This window comes from Cebus imitator, unplaced genomic scaffold (assembly GCF_001604975.1).
Source record: "Cebus imitator isolate Cc_AM_T3 unplaced genomic scaffold, Cebus_imitator-1.0 Scaffold646, whole genome shotgun sequence".
In the NCBI taxonomy this organism is placed as follows: Eukaryota; Metazoa; Chordata; class Mammalia; order Primates; family Cebidae; genus Cebus; species Cebus imitator.
The window spans coordinates 375,829-393,562 of record NW_016107961.1 but is presented as its reverse complement, the minus strand read 5'-3'; the positions used below and the strand labels follow the sequence as shown (position 1 = coordinate 393,562).

The 17,734-nt window shown below is 39.1% G+C and overlaps 1 protein-coding gene across 3 annotated transcripts in view; it reads left to right on the top strand.

Moving 5' to 3' along the window:
* STXBP6 (syntaxin binding protein 6) overlaps positions 1 to 17,734 on the top strand; it is a 252,719-nt gene that overhangs the window by 59,645 nt on the left and 175,340 nt on the right. Inside the window, exons 1-2 of one of the 3 annotated variants that reach the window (XM_037734625.1) lie at positions 15,265 to 15,283; positions 16,014 to 16,202. In XM_037734625.1, the coding sequence (XP_037590553.1) occupies positions 15,268 to 15,283; positions 16,014 to 16,202 (205 nt within the window). In that variant the 5' untranslated portion in view covers positions 15,265 to 15,267. Of the gene's footprint in view, positions 1 to 15,264; positions 15,284 to 16,013; positions 16,203 to 17,734 lie in introns of those variants that run through there. The other 2 variants (XM_037734624.1, XM_017517754.2) reach the window with 2 other exon arrangements.

Here is a 17,734-nt window from a genome sequence, read left to right as displayed (position 1 = left end):
CGGAGTTTCACTCTTGTCAAGGCTGGAATACAATGGTGTGATCTTGGCTCACTGCAGTCTCCGCCTCCCAGGTTCATGTGATTCTCCTGCCTTAGCCTCCTGAGTAGCTGGGACTACAGGTGCACACCATCACACCCAGCTAATTTTTTATTTTTAGTTGAGACGGTGTTTCACCATGTTGGTCATGCTGGTCTCAAACTCCTGACCTCAGGTGATCCACCCACCTTGGCCTCCCAAAGTGCTGGGATTAAAGGTGTGAGCCACTGCACCCAGCACAGCTTATCTTTTCAAGCAAGGTTCCATTGTAGCTGGATTGACCCTTCCTAAGTCAGGCCTTTCTCAGCTCCCCCTGTCCTACTCAGCTTGGAACAGGGAGGCATACCCATGTGGTGCATAAGATTAGGAAATTGGCAGCTTCCCTCAGAAGCACAAAGTAATGAGAAGCAAGACATTCTAAGGCATGACCCTTCCCCGGCCTGGCTCATAACTTATTTCCTACACACAGTTCTAAAGATATCCTCTTTTAATGTAAGCCAATCCTTATAGGTAAAACCACCTATTTACTTAACCTTTCCCCAACAGGAAGTGTCCAAAGTCATAGTCAACTGCTGCATTCTGAAGCAACCATGGGACCATTTAGAAAGCATCATCTCCATCTGAAGCCACAATTTTCAATGATCTCTGTCACAATTCTAGTTCTGTCATGATCCATTTGAATCCTTCTGCAACCTATGGACTACATGGCACACATAACCATGGTACATGCCTAATGTACAAAGGTGACGATTGTCTTAATGCTCATGTAAGAAAGGGGAGAAGGCTCCACCTCCCAGTCTGTCTGTGAGAAAGACACATTGTACCTGGGTCTCTGGCTCAACATATGCTCTGTCTAGTAGAACAGAGCCCACACTGGTGATGGGCAGCCTCCTTGCTGGCATTCTGAGGCCAGATGCTGGGAAATAGGTTCATTGGAGGATCTTAATTATTAAGACTGTCCTCACCTTTATACCTTAGGCTTGTACTGTCCTGCTATCCCCATCCTGGCAAACACACATTTAACATTCTTTGTATTTGTCTCTTCAGAGCCTACTTTGTGGCACTTTATCAGAGTAGCTGGCATGTTGGGAGAGGGAGAGAATATGACGTGTTTATAAAATTCTAAGATGACCCTGTGATATGAATATGTGGCTTGTTTTTTGTTTATTTTGATGCCCTTATTTCAGTTCCCCCAAATTGCTGTGACAATTTCTTGATATCTGCTTTACTGTCCCATTGGGCAGTACTTTTTAATTTTTAAACTGTGCTTTACCTTTCTGAAAATATATTCTTACAACTTTCCCAATCATGCTAATTAATTTGGTATCTACACCAGCTTCCATATCCTCAGTAATGAGACAGTAATGAATTAGTGAACAGGCCAGTTATTAGAAAAATGGAACAACCTGGATGATGGTCACCTAAGAGGCAGCCTCAGTTTGCACACTGGAATAGGGAGTAGTGGTGTCTGGCGCATTGGAAGTTGTAGAGATGGTGGGGCGTGCAGGCCTAGTTTTGCCAGGTCTTCCCAGTTTCCAAGATAAACTGGAAATATGTTTTACATAAAATATATATTTTTAGAAATATACATGAGCCAAGAAAACTTATTCTTGCAAAACTTTCCATTTGTGACCTCAAGACTGTTCCTTCCCACTTCATTGAACTTCTCTGCATAGGTGGGGATGAACATTTTAAAACTAGTTTTCTGTCTACTTCCCCTACTTCAAGAATACTTAGTAACAAATGGACATCTGAAGAGTTCCTATTTGCCTCAGACATCTCTTTCCTGTGGTGCCTCCATGACTGTTTATTTTTTCTTGCTCTTGCGCAAGGGTCCAGGTTCTATGCAGAAATGCTTCCCTGCAGAGTGTTCTATGCTTTCGACTTTCAATTGGGGGCTGTCTGTCTCTGTTGGCTGAAGCAATTCAGGGCATGCCCATTGCACAGATCTCAGGTGGAAGCAGAGGCTGGAGCGGGCGTATGTTCTAGGTCACTCACACAGAGCTAACAGCTTCTTGAAATGTTGCATGATTTTTCTTGAAGTGGATCCACCTGCATAATCCATGCAGGCAGACTTAATTAATTTTTAATTACATTTCAACGGTAGGCTTAATAGAGTATCTCCTGATCACCAGCCCCTGAAGGATTAAACTGTACTTGCCCCTTCTGCTGCTGTAAAGTGGCAACTTCAGATTCTTAATTTAGTCTAGTTGGTTGCCTGTTTTCCTTGTCTTTCTCCTCAATGAGACAATTTTTTCTTTGAATGTGTCTGATTTGTCTGTGATCTCCAACCCTGCACAGAGCCCAGGTCTGTCCTCTATCCTCTCTCTGCTTTCATCTCTTCTCTCTTTCTCTTTCCTCCTCCTCCTCTCTCCTTTTTCTCTCCACCTCCCTTCTTGTGCTCTCTCCTTTCTCCATCATACCCCCTCCCTTCCTTCTTCCTGTCCTCTCTCTGCCTCTTAGTCTCTTTCCCTCCTCTTCCCTCTGCATATCAGCATCACCCTTTCCTCAACTTACAGACCAGTTTTCTTTTTGGTTTTTGGTTGTATGTGATCAGCCTTCTTTACCACTCACTAAATGTTTGTTGAATGAAGAAGGATAGGTCCTGCCTCTACATAGCTTTTCTTTGTTACCTCTGTTAATAAGGACCAGTATGCACTAGGGACAGAAATATTCATAAAGGCCCGATGAATGCCCTTCTAGAAGGCTAGGAGCACTTTGGCCCTGCATTATGTGATTTCTCTATCTGGTGGTTGGTGCTGAATGACAGTGACTATTATTCTTTATTCCTTTGCCTAATTGCTGAACCCATAAGACTGTCTATATTGATTTCTTCTTAGCTGCTGCATTGATTCGCTAACTTGTTGCTTGTTCTTCTTCCCCATGAGAATGTAAGCTCCATGAGGGAAAGTACTTTGTTGCTCTTCTCCTCAGTATCCTCAGTATTAGAACAGTACAGTGATATGGAATGAGTTAAGTGTATATCTTACCCCAGCTTTGCTCTGCTCTTTGTGTGTCCATTTTCTGTTTGCTTTTCTCATTTTTAAGAAAATGTTCACACCACTCTGCATCTGCCTTGGGTTACACCTCACAGTGAGGAAGGCTTCTCTTGGGTCTTGCCATTATTTTCCTGCTTAGGCTGGCAATTCTCTATGGATAGGCAGAGGGTAGCAATTAAAATGAGATGGGATTGGAGGAGGAAGACCCATTCCTTTTCTTTATCTGTCAGGAGAGACAATCGTACCTCCCTCACAAGTGTGGAAGATGAAATAGGATAGCACTTGAGGAAAGGCTTTGTAAAATACTCTGTGATTAACATGCTTTTGTAAATAAGAAGCTGGCATGTTGATGTGCTTATCTACTTTTCAAGGATCAGTGCATCCCAGGTGGGAGCAGTTGGACCCAGGAAGCTGACTTCCATAACTTCCTTGTTCATCCTTCACAACAGTCCTAGGAAGTAGGTGGTACTATCCTACTTTAAAGATGAAGATGCAGATCTCAAAGATGTATGATTTTGCCCAAGTATTATTTATTGAGTAAAAGCAAAGACAGGCTCAGACCTACACCCTGTAATGACAAGTGTAGACTTCTTTTCACCGTCCAACATATGTCAGGTCAGAGTAGGGAAGAGGTGACCCTTGTACCTTGGCCCTCAGCTTTTGGATGGTGATTCTGATCACATTTATTTGAATGTCTTTGTAATGTGTTAATGTGTGATACCATTAAGCTTGTACTAATGTTGAGTTCATATTAGGGTAGTATTCAATTAATAGATTTTTTTTTTCTTTCCTATCAAACACTGCACAGCTAGTTAGGTCAGAAGTTAGTTATTTTCTGGAACATGCTGACTAAAAAGGGGTTGACACTGAATAACAGAGGAGCAGATTGAATAGAGCAGAGCCTGAATTTGTATATGGACCTTGAGTCTGACTAGATTTATAGGCTATTCTGTTACATCCCAAGACATAGAATAGAGATGCTCACCTAATTCACCCATTCCACTCACATGGAGATTTCATCATTGAATGTGCTCAACCCAACCAAGGAATTCTAGTTTGTAGCTTAAGTGAACCTGTGAAGACTCTCCAGTTACCCAACAGGACCTTGTGCAGCTGCGTGTGGAAATCAGGATAATTCCAGTGTTTCTGAGAGTGTTTTAATAGAGCACTGATTACAGATTGCAGGCACCTGGTGGTGTTTTTGTACTGAGGCTGGAGTGCAGTTCCAAAGACAAGAACTGGGCTAGATGGATTCCTGTTTTCCCACCCTGATGTTTACCAGGGCCTGGAATAGGTACTGAGAAACCCTGTGACCAGCTGACCCAGGCTCCTGGTGTGGTTAGTGTGTGCTTTCAGGAGGCCACACACACCAACACATCAATTCCCAAACCGAGAACGGACATGTGACTTTGCCCAGGTTGTGTTCTCCTGCCAATGGCTCAGAGCCTTGGGACTGTAGGAGGAGCTCAGTTGGAGTCAACACAGAGGCCTTTGGGTTGGAGCTTGGCAGGAGTTACTCTGTGCTTCTTGGACTGTCCTGGGCTGTTCCGCTTGGGCAGACCATCATTGCTCTTGGCCCCGATAGCCAAATGAGAAAACAAACTGTGAAAATTCAAGAGGAAAAAGGTGATAGCCAAGAGTCATGGTTTAGAACTGTATGGGCTAGAGGTTTTCTAGTTCAGCACTTCATTTCATGCCAATTCCCAAGAGAAAAAAACTTAATCTGAGAAGAGTTCCCACTGTGATTAATCATGTTTCCTCTCTGTCGGTTCTCATCCTCCCAACACACCACCTATTCTCACCTTCCGCAGATTCGGCACTGCTCTCATATTTCACATTATCATTTCATATTTCTCTGTTTTTTTACTTAAAAGAGCATGGAAGTAAAGTAGAGAACAACATTTAGCCCTAATATTGGTTTTGCTACTTTTTTGTTGTGTGATTTTGGAATCACCCTCTGGACTTCAGTTTCCTTATGTGTTAAGTGTAACAATTAGATGAAGTAGACCATCATCATGAGGATCACTTCCAGGCATTAAACTTTTAAGCTTAAGAATGCCAGAAATTCTGCTGTTCCCACACTTTTTAACTGAGGTGTAAGCTGCTGGTGGGTAAGGCCCAAAAGAGTATCAAGTAATGTGGTTGATTAGCTTACTTGTGAACATCTTGCTGAGATCCTTCTCAGTAAAGTAAAATGATGAAATTCCCCTTGCAGAGCATTTGAAATTGGCGAAACTCAAGGCATTGCTACTTGAGAAGCCAAGGTTGCTTGGGGCACTGTCAGCAAAAGATGGAAGCCACAGAAAAAATGGGAGTGGGGAGGCAACAAGGAGGGTCCAAATTGTGCTTTTGAAATGCCAGAGCGGGGGTAATACAGCAAAGGAAATGGAAGAGGACTTCCCTTGAGAACCAGCAGAAACCTTTGAAATATGTGCCTTTCATATTTAAGCTTTTTCCGGTTTGGAAAATAGCCTGCAAGGCTCATAAAACCGCCTTGTGGCAGCCATCCAAGATCTCAGGAGTTGACTCCTGTTGCAAACTGCTGGTCTCAAAAGGATGGTGATGAGCAGCTGTGATGAGGCTTTCATGGGCATTGTCCCCTTTATGGAGGTGGAGATCTGTTGCAGAATCTCTCTGCTAATGTATTGTCAACTCCTGGTTTTATTTGTGAAATCAAAATAAGCTCTATCCTAATAAGGCTGTGTGGCTCCTTTGCCAATGAAACAGCATGATATACACACACAAGATGAACGGATATTCAGAAAGAATGACTTCCAACTACAGCCCGATTTGTTATCCCTGTAGCTGCTGGGCTGGGCTGATAACAATATCTTGTACACCAGAAAGTTTGGCCGATCACAGGCAAAACTACAAAGTGGTTGCATTTGTCATGTTTTACCTAGAATACACTCTAGCCTCACCTTTCCATATGTTCCTCATTTCTTCAATATGAGATAGTAAGGAAGAACAAAGACTTCTGGGGTCATGCATCTTAGGTTTAAGTCCCTGCTCTGCCCTTGAGCTGTGTGATGTAGAAAAATTTACCTAACCAGTGAGCTTTAGTTTCCTCATCTAAAACAGTCTCTCCACCCAGAGTATATTAATAAGGATTATTGAATACCAAAGACACGTATCTAAGTATATACATCTCTTGTGTCAGAATTTGAGGCAGCTGACAGATGGGGAAAGTGCTTTTGGAGGCTGAGAAGGGAACCTTTCTGTCACCATTCAGATTGTATTGTACTGGGATGAAGTCATGAAGCTGACCCTTGGGGAGACCAATTAAAGTTGGCGTTACAGTCCTTGGCCAGATCCTTAATGAGATCAGAAGTGTTCATGAACCTTACTAGAAATTTTGTTCAGAAAATTGAGGCATTGAAGGACACAGTGTCTTGCCCTTTAAACAAACGGAGTAAGTATGTGTAAAATGGCCCCTCAGAGTGTCACATTGCTTTTGTGCCCCTCACTGCTGTGAAAGATTTCATGTTGGAGTATAACACTGATGGCATATCAATTACAGAAAATTTACTCAAACTCTTCCAAGAGATTGTAATGTGGTGATATTCTCCAAATCAGCGATTCAAATAAGGATTTTTTTTTTAATTTATTTTGGTTTTTTTTTTGAGATGGAGTCTCACTCTGTCGCCAGACTGGAGTGCAGTGGTGTGATCTCACAGCAACCCCTGCCTCCCAGGTTCAAGTGAATCTCCTGCCTCAGCCTCCCGAGTAGCTGGGACTACAGGCACATGCCACCATGCCCAGCTAATTTTTTGTTTATTTATTTATTTTTTCAGTATTTTTAGTAGAAGCAGGGTTTCATCACTTTGGCCAGGAGGCTCTCAAATCTCCTGACCTTAGGATCCACCTGCGTTGGCGTCCCAAAATGTTGTTATTACAGGCTTGAGCCACAGCGTCTGGTCAAATAATGTTTTAAAATTGGTGTTTGATGTAGATAATATTTTGAAGAAGTTTTAATCTGATTTAAAATTTTTAGAAAGCACATAAACTTGTTTCAACTGTATTTTATGTTTTTATAGGTTTCAAACTCTTAAAAAATGGAGGCTTTACTTAAAGGCTCATATTTTTTACTGTTATATTTAAAGTCTGTTCCAAAATAGAATTAGCTTAAATCAAAAACACTTAAAATTTATCTAAAGCTTGAGTCAACAAATAACTGATATAAAAAGCTCATGTGTGCTTGCTGGAGAGTTTATGTTTCTATCTGTTTCTTTATTTTTAATGGTAGATAGATTCTTTTTGGTTTTGTTTTTGTTTTTTAATCTGCACTTTCTGTTATCAATCATGCCCTCCTCTAAGGGGAAAACATGTGACCTACTACCTGTACTTTTTACTTCCTTTAATATATGAGTTTAGTATTTTGTCCTTCTGTCTTTTCTTCAATGTAAGTAAAAGAAACAAACTAATTCAGCAAGTAGCGCAGAACCTAGCTGATAAGCAAAATGTTTATTTTCTTGTTAAGTCGATCTTTCTATGGCTTTTGCCTGTATTTGAACATGGTTGGAATGGATTTGGTTATTTCCAGTGCTGTCTGCTGTACGTGATGTTCTCAAGTCGACACATATTATTTTCTTAGTTTGCCAGCTAGCTGTTGGATACCACAATGACATGACTGTTCAGTAAAAATTGGGGAATGTCAACAAGTTGGGCTCTTTTTTTACTTTTTTCCCTGACTACCTTCCTTTTTTGATGTGGTTCAATTCACTTTTCAAGGCTTGTTCTATGTGTTGGATTGATAATCTTGTCATAATCCATAATACACCAATAAGTATATTCCAACCTGGCCTTCACTTTGATTCTTTATTTCTAATGTAGAATGGGTACATGAATACTGTAGAACTTAACCGGTCCTTGGAATTTAAACTTGTGAATGTGGAGATCCTATTAATAGAATTCCTTGGAATGAGTGACGCTTATGAAATCTTACCTCAGTAAATCCTCCAAATGACATATCCTATGTGGCCTTTGTTGGTTGTGTTATTTTTTGGCTTTGTCATATCATTTGTGAAAGTTAGGATGTATTGATTGACAAGAAGGTTAAAGACTACACCCACAATGTAAATAAACTTGTGTAAACACAAATCTTATGGTCAGGGTTTGTTCTTTGGATATCAAACTTGCAAGAAGAATGTGTATACCGAACATATAAACAAGGAAAGAGGAGATGAAAATAGTCTAGGTTTATAGTTGAAGCAGACATGAGTCATGGGCTCAGAGAATTCTGTGAACATAATGTCTCTTACACAGGGAGAGTTAGTACATACAGGGAAAAGAAAGCCAACCGGGTCTCATAGTGTTTGGCAGTTTATGGCAGAAAAGCGATTCCTCATTTCCTTCCTTAAAGAATTAAACAGTATGACCGGGGTTGTTGTGTATGATTGTGTTGTTTTTACACTGCTCCAGAGGTACACGTCTAAGAGAGCAAGTGGAGGCTAACACGTAGCTGGTGCTCTGTTCACCAGACTGAAGGCTCCGGCATGGACAGAGAAGGCTACCATTTTCTTCCTATGAAAATCTCTTACAAGCCTTGTAATTATTGACAACATTTCTCTCCTTTCTCACAGCTTTTAGAGGGTGGGAGTTTACTAGTTTACTTATTCTCAACACTATGCCTGGACTGGAGTTGAAAAGAGAATACGGCCAACTGATAATTGGTCTCAATAAAATTTATTTTGATATGTCTTCCAGGTTTGGTGAAAAGAATGTGCCTTAAAACTGCAGTGTTCAGGGGGCATTCCACTGAGATTTTAATAGAGTGAGAATACTGTCCTGCAGAATCTTTGACCTGTTTTCTTGTTTCAATATCCAGAGATAATCATATTAACGTTTGGCAAACTGCTTTCTAGACATCTCTTTATGCACGTAAATATACACATAAAATTGCAAATTCATGAGCTTATTTTCTGGTTTATAACCTCTGTTTTCACTCTGTTTTATTTCTTGGCAATTTTTCCAAGTCAATATCTTTTAGGTCTGTGCCACAATCTTAAAAGAATATGTAATATTTTGTTGGGTGGATGGGTAAGCATGCATCTGTAACATATACACGGTATGTGCATGCTCACATCATTTTCTCTAATAGTAGAGTTGTTGATTCAAAAGTTTCCAACTCATATTAATCTCTGTTGGGAGGAATTATAACACCTCCTCATAATCCTTAGACCTATCAGGTAGGTTAAAAATGACATCGTTTACCCTTCATTTAAAAACACATATCTGGGTTGGGCACGTACCTATGATCCCAGCCCCTTGGGAGGCTGAGGCAGCGGTGGATCACTTGAGGTCAGGATTTCGAAACTAGCCTGGCCAACATTGTGAAACCCCATCTCTATTAAAATACAAAAATTAGTCGGGTGTGGTGGCATACACCTGTAATCCCAGCTACTCAGGAGGCTGAGGCAGGAGAATTGTTTGAGCCTGGGAGGCAGAGGTTGCCGTGATGGTGCCACTGCACTCCAGCCTGGGCAACAGAGCGAGACTCTGCCAAAAACAAGCAAAAAAAAAAAAAAAAAAAAAAAAAACACATACATACCTGAAGATTCTAATTTACAGTTCTGAAGCAAACTTTGGAAGATATATTTAGTGTCTGTCTTGATTACACATTTGGATTTAGATGCAGAAATACTTTGTAAATCAGGAAGCGCTATGTAAACTTAATGATTCATTACTAGGGATTTACAAAATATTTGCCATGTATACTTGTTTCTGGTTTGTTTATTTATTTATTTTATAAATAATTCATTAAATATAAGGAGGAATCCCAAAGATAGGGGCTCTAGACATGGTTGTATAGCAGAATAAACTGAAGAAGTCATTCAGAAAACAAGTTCCAGGCCCTGGCCGCAGATCCCCTGAGTCTCTGTGAGCAGGACCTAGGCACCCAGGTGATGTTGATGTGCAGTCTTTGTTTGGAGTTTCTGCTTTAAGATTGTTTTTTTTTTTTTTTTCTATTTTCAACTATTTTTCTAGCAGAGCAGATATTTTCGCTTTTATTCATGTCCCCATTATTTTTCCTGTTTAGAAGTTTCTGGCTCCTTTAAGTATGATCTTTGAGGATTTTCTGAATGTCTATTGATTTCACCCTACTTTTGTAAAGCTTGTGAAGCCTGAAGTATGAGTTCTTCGTCTGCCATTCCCGTCTGGTTTCTCACCATGGCAAGCCCATCCAATAGCCTTTGTTGTTGGTAGCAATAAAGAATGATTGAACTTGCAGTTATTGCACTTTTAAGACTTCGAATGTTATCACCAGATTAAAGATACTTGTCTATTCTAGTAGCATACCTGACTTCCTTTTTAAAGTCTACTTATAAGAACTGTTAGTTGAGTACTAGTTGAATTACATGGAAAAACTGGTAGACTAAAATTTTTGTCTAATTTATCGTTTATTCACATGCTTACATAAGAGACTAAAGCTTTCAACTTGAGGACTGTCTTATCAAAGAGAAACATTATCTAAGTAAACATTTTGTTAAAAATCAGTAACTCTTTCTTAATTAAACACTTTTAAAGGGACTAAATTGGCCTCAAATTATCTCCTTGATCTTAATATATGACATCAGAAAAAATAAAATTGATTTTCTTTGCATAAGAGCTTGTATATTTTCTGACTACCTGTTAAAGTTTTTGAGCTTTTGAGCAAAATTAACATATTTAGATTTCTAGGTTTAGTGATTGTATAATAGCATCTGTTTTGTAGCATTTAGTATGTATATATTGTGATGTTTAAGGGAAGTAATTTAACATTTTTCTATTAGGTTTTAACCTTTACAATATTGATATTTTCCTTGTTTAGGTAATTGCGTTTTTTGTCAAGAGCTGAGGCATGTAGAAGAAACAGTTAAGTACAGTTAAGCTTGAATCATATTCATCCTTTGGAATATGACATTGGACAGTGTAAAGGGCTGATTGTGATAAAGTAGGAGCAGTACTGGAGTCATTTAGAGGAGGCATCCACATCATTCAGGCCAGGGATGGCAAAAACCCAAAGTAAGGCAGAGGAAGTGAGAATGAAGAAAATCTAGTCTAAAAATATTAAATCAAATCCATAGGACTTGGCGATTGGTTCGTTATGGAAGTTTTTAATTTGAAAGGGTTGAAGGAGAAGGAAGAGTCTAGGTTAGCTCTCAGTGGAAATGCTCAGTCTATAGCTAGATACATGGGTTTAAAGCCAGAAAGGCACTCTGAGTTGCATACATGATTAGTGTCATCAGATTATAGGTGGGAGTTGAAACTGAATTTGTAGAATTTCAAAAACAAGGTGGTAATGCAAAGAAGTCTAATTTTAGAGAATCATATTCCTCTTATTTCTAACTTATTTGGGTTCACCAAACTGAAGTTCTCCTGAAGTAGGAAAGACTAGCTGATTTTCCCCAAAAGTCTTCCAGGGTGACATCATCTTGGTTCTTAACTTCAAAGACTCTGAAACTTGTTATCAGCATGCTCACTGCATCTGCCTTAGTATTGAGACACATTAACTAGCTTATGAGACTGATGTCTAAAACTCTTGGTTACTCATTTACAATTGGAAGTATAATTGTCAGATAGTCTAGAATACTTGTGTGGCACAACCACAGGACCAAAACATGATCAGAGGATTGCATGTTAAACATGGTATCAGAATAGAGAAGTTAATGAAGTTAGATCAGCTATCTGACAGTATTAAACTAAATAGATGGCACTGTTGCCTTACCGGAAGAGGTTCTTTCTTCTCACGTGAAAAACATTTAAGGACTGTGGACTATACTCCCCTAGAACCACCTGAATGATAATGAATCCGTTAACAATGTAAGTTTTTAATTTGCTACAGTTCCTCCTATCCTGTTGGTCTCCTGACCACAAATGACAAATACCAGTTCCGAAACCAAAAAATGTTGATACTGGAATACAAAAGCATCTTATACCTGTTCCTCTTTACTTATGTACTTCATCTATCTAGTTTCTGAGGTCATTTGAGTTTGCAACTCCTAGCCTAAAGGATGCTGTATATTTCCTAGTTGCTTAGGCAGTGGAAAGCCATCACACTGCCGTAGCCATGCACTAACAAGAGTGGTATGTGTGGATGAGATGACACAAAGTGAGAAGAAGATCAGAACTAACTATGATTAGTTTTTGCAACTAAAACTTATGGGAACCAGCTTCTTTGACTTGCAAATCATATTATAGGTTGGTTTCTTGAATGGAAAAATTTTGTAATTATACCCTATAGAAGCAAGGAAAGAAAAGACTTCCACGGGGTGACACAGGTTGGAATAACTAGTGGTCATTGATGTACCATTGCTGTTTTATTCATTTTACTTTCTTACAATGGGTTATCAGCCTTGGGATGCACATTCGATTTACCAACACTAACATGTAAGGCCTGATAAAGCTCCTTAGACGAATCAAGAGAAAAAAATCCTGTGCATTGTCTTCCTATATTCTCACTTGAAATGATTCATCACTACCTTTCTGGTCTAGGTTTTAGTTCCTCTCTAGGCTCACAGCTTTTAAATTAGGTGGCAGGATGACTGCATGGCTGCATGAGAACCAGTTAAGAGTTGTTTAAAATACAGATCCCAGGATTCTAATTTGGTAGGTATGAAGGAAGGCCCCAGGAGTCCGCATTTTTGAAAAGTTCTCCATGCTGAATTCAGATGTACAACTAGATTTGGGATACTCACAAGTTATTGCTATGAAGCTATGACAGTACCCCTTTTATTTTCTGATTCTTTTCCATCTAATCTGCTGTACATTACCATTCTGAGGGTGACATTAAAAACATGTATACATGTGTGCTACACACTGGCCTGTTAGTGTCACTGCCCTGAATCAGAACTTTTGATAATTTCACATAGAATTATAATCTGATAATCTCCTATTGAGTGTACTGAAGAGTGGCACCTATAAATTTTTCATTCTTGTGACACTTAGTACAGAGCCATTCCTATAAGAGAAGAGACTGTTTATCCATATGTGGAGGGTCTCATACTGATGGGTGAGAAAGGTGAGGATTTGTAAATAAAGTTGGGTTTCACTTTTACAAATACCTTCAGTAAAGATGGCTACATTTATTCAATTTCTACCAGTTTAGAGGAGTTTTTATCTTTTCATATCATAGTAGGAGAATTAATAAAAATGTTTCCTTTTTAAACATTTTTTAATCAGGCAACAGAATAAGGGTTCTGTATGTATTGTTTCATTTAGTTCTTCTGTTCCAGTTAATAAACATCTCTATCTTGTAGTTAATAAACTAAGGGTCTGTAATTTTAAGAGATTTACCCAAAAATCACATAGATCTTAGGTGTTGAAGCTAAAATATGAACCTGAGTTTGTTTGATTCTAAAACTTGTGCTCAGTGACAAAGTTACTGGCTTTATCTTCTCTCTCTCTCTCTCTCTCTCTCTCTCTCTCTCTTGTTCTTGGCCACTGAAATCAGTATAAAAAAACAATAAAAGATCATTTCTATTTCTTACCACAAAAGAATAGGATTTCTTAAGCTTGGTAAAACCACATATCTCTTTCTTTCCTTTCTGAAAGATTTTATATGATAAAATGATAGCTTCCCTTTTAACTGAGGTTTTAGAAAACTGTGAACCTGAGATGAAAAAGCAAAAGCCATGACGACTGGGAAGGCGCTGGTCAGAGAATGCCCTGATGAGGCCGGGCATGGTGGCTCATACCTGTGATCCCAGCACTTTGGGAGGCTGAGGCAGGTGGATCACTTGAGATCAGGAGTTCAAGACTAGCCTGGCCAACATGGTAAAACCCTATCTCTACTAAAAATACCAAGATTCGCTGGGTGTGGTGGTAGGTGCCTGTAATCACAGCTGCTAGGGAGGCTGAGGCAGGAGAATCGATTGAACTTGGGAAGTGGAGGTCACAGTGAGTCAAGATTGCACCTCTGCACTCCAGCCTGGGTGACAGAGCAAGACTCTGCCTCAGAAAAAAAAAAAAAAAAAAAAAAAAAAAAAAAAAAAAAAAAAAGAGTGCCCAATGAGCTCAGGACTGTGGCTTGCTTGCTACTACGCTTATCAAATGATTTGAAGCCCTTGTGCTACCACTGACTTTCTTTTTCACATGTACCCAAATGGTGAGAGGCAAGTGGCCTTGGCGCTGGAAATGAACTAGCATGTGTTTCTTTCTTTAAAAACAAAAATGTCCCTGGTAAATTATAACACCTTGTCTAGGAAAGTAGTGGGGTAAATTATGAAATTCTATTACTAACTTACAGGAAATCATGAAGTATCAGTTAGTGATCAGCATATTGAAAAACAGGTCCCCCAACACTGATGTCATTTTGTTCTTGGCCAGCTTGAAGAACCTGGTAGTGATGATAAAATGTTGGAATTAAAGCACAAGTAGATCTGGGTATTAGATCTATAATTTCTAGATCTCTAGATACATATTCTTTGTGTATATGTACATAGGTATTCTTGTGTCACTAAGAAAGCCTGCTCGATTACAGAATAAAAACTAGGAGAAATTTCTTTGGCTGGAAAGATGCTATTTTTATCATATCTCTTTCCTACCAGGAGGTTATAGATGTGGACAAGTTACAGGTAACAGCTGTGTGAGTGGCATTTGTGAACCTTGCATTGGGAAGGATGTTACCATAATCTTTTACCATAAATTATCTGGATTTAAGTGAAACCTCTGATGTAGTTAGCAGTCAACTTCTGGAGAACTGGGACCGTATCTTAATTATTTCTTGTATCTCTAATACTAATCATAGAAGTGGCACATAGCAGGTGTTCTTGCAACCAACTGGTTCAATTTTACAGCAGTCCGATCAACTCTTTGAGCTGCTCTTACTGTAGATAGCTATGCTGTTGATCCATATGCAGGATCTCTGATACTTTGCATGTCCAACCCATGGGCCCTCTCTGTGCCTTTAATTTTGATTTGTTGAATTGCCTGAATAAATATCCATTCGTGATTAAGGCACAGACTATTTCTGACTAGGACGATGGAATACAGAAAGTTTACTCAAGTGGTTGTTGAGTTTTTTTGGATGACAGGCTTAATATTTCAGATTGACCTTGAATATAATTGATATATATATATATATAAGCAGAGTTAAGACCATTAGGGAAGTAAAACTTTTAGAAAACTAAATATAACATGGGGACTGTGTGTGTGTGTAAGTTTTGAGGGGAACTCACTGTAAGTCAGCATCATACTGCTTTATTTTCTTAATTATTGGGCATCCACTGCCAGTTAACCAGAGGAGCATAACATGTGGGAGCTGCTGGGTAACATTTCCAAAATACTTAGCATTAGTCAGATATGTTTTTAGAATTCTGTATCCATTTTGGCTGAAGGAAAACGTGGAGTGTTTGTCAAGGGTGCAGAACATGGTAACTAGATATAGAGGAGCACTGCAAAGGACCCATTGGAAAAAGCTAATAAGAATTCATTACTTAGTATGATCAAAGGCAGAAGAAGGGTATTAATTTAATGGTCTTCTGTTGCATATATAGTTATTGTGTAGAAGATGATGTGATTATTTCCACTGTGAATGGAATTAGAGAAATGGATTTACATTAAAGGAGATTTTGAAGGGGCATAAAGAATTTCTTGACTCTAAGGATTGTTGGACAGCGGAATGACTTGTCATCTGGAAGTGTGAAATCCTGTTCCTTATAGAACAGGAATAGAGTGGGCACTGCTTGCCACTTAGAGGGACGTGCAGTTGGGGTAGTAATTAACAAACTTTCCAGATCCCAGTTTGTACTGCTCATCTCATATTGTGTTTGACATTTTCGGGAAGTAAATAGGTAGCCCCTTTTTGTTTGTATTTTTTCATAGTTATTACAAATATGAAGACCTTGCTTTTAATGTTTCTATAATACATTTCAAGCAAGTACAAGGTTAAACTGCAAATTGAAAATTGCTTCACCCACAAATTCACTTGCTGTTGATTTTTGTATGAGCCCTTACAATGTTGTCAATTCCAGCTTTCCTTTTCTTTTGCTTCTTTAGAAGATTCACTGTGTGCCCTCTTCGCTTGTTCTACAATGAGTGCCAAATCTGCTATCAGCAAGGAAATTTTTGCACCTCTTGATGAAAGGATGCTGGGAGCTGTCCAAGTCAAGAGGAGGACAAAGAAAAAGATTCCTTTCCTGGCAACTGGAGGCCAAGGCGAATATTTAACTTATATCTGCCTGTCAGGTAATGAGAACCAAATATTAATATTATTAAAACAACTTCTATTTTAAAACAGTTAATTCTGAGGTATCCTGGAGGTTTACATTCACAGGTGTTTTAGATGTCTGCACTCTCTTGCTCCTTTTCCCTGTTTCTCTGTGGTCTTCCTCTTTATGGTAACACCTCTGTTTTTGAGGTTGCCGTGCACTGGAAAGGTAATGAAGCCCAATTCTGATGTGTTTTCTAATTCATTAGAGATTTTGTAAAGGGCTTTATGGACTTGTTTGTCCATACTTGTCTTCACTGGGACACTGACAGAGAATGGGCTATCCTCTGGGATTCTTGTTTAGAACAGTTCCTGGTATCTGGATAGCTGTCAATACTCACAGCCTGACTTTCATTGGCTTTGTTGCCATAATCAGGAATCACTTGTCTCAAGATAAATATTGGCACCTTATGGAATGTGAGAAGGTCGATTCAGTTCATAAGTCATTGCTTTGCCTGATAGCCATTGCCTTGTCAGGAAGAAGCATCTGTTTTATTAAGCTTAGAATTTTCTTGGGTTTTTTTTTTCTTCTCTCTCTCTCTCTCTCTCTCTCTCTCTCTGTTTGTAATTGTAGGAGATCTGTGGGATTTACAATGGATTCATATTAAGAATTTTGAGATAAAATTTGGATAAATTTTTCATGGAATATAGGTGATGCTAATCTAAACACTTGGGGCATTTGTGATATTTCTGATAATATTTCTTCTCTTTTTTTTTTATTGTACTTTAAGCTCTGGGATGCATGTGCACATCCCGCAGGGTTTGTTGGATAGGTACATACATGCCATGGTGGTTTGCAGTATCTGTCCCCCCATCGTCTACATCAGGCATTTCTCCCAGTGTTTTCCCTCCCCAACTTCCCCGCACCCCACTGACTCTTGCCGGCCCCCCAACCCCCAACCTACCCCAATGTGTAATGTTCCCCTCCCTATGCCCACGTGTTATCATTGTTCAACACTTGCCTATGAGTGAGAACATGTGGTATTTGATTTTCTGTTCTTGTGTCAGTTTGCTGAGAATGATGGTTTCCAGATTCATCCATGTCCCTACAAAGGACACAAAAGCATCATTTTTTATGGCTGCATAGTATTCCATGGTATATATGAGCCACATTTTCTTTGACAAGTCTATCATTGATGGGCATTTGGGTTGGTTCCAGGTCTTTGCTATTGTAAACAGCACAGCAGTGAACATACATGTGCATGTGCCTTTATAATAGAACAATTTATAATCCTTTGGGTATATACCCAGTGATGGGATTGCTAGGTCAAATGGAATTTCTATTTCTAAATCCTTGAGGAATCGCCTCAATGATAATATTTCTTGCATGGGATAATGGAAGATTTAAGCTCACTTTATCTTTTTAAAAAATTTCCTTCAATTGTAGGTTTGGGAATAAAACTTTACTTTTTTGGGCCATTTCTAGCTTTTTTAAAAAAAACTAAGCCTTTGATTATTTATCAGAATTTATTTTAGGTAAAAGTAAATTTTTGCCAGAAGGAACATGTAA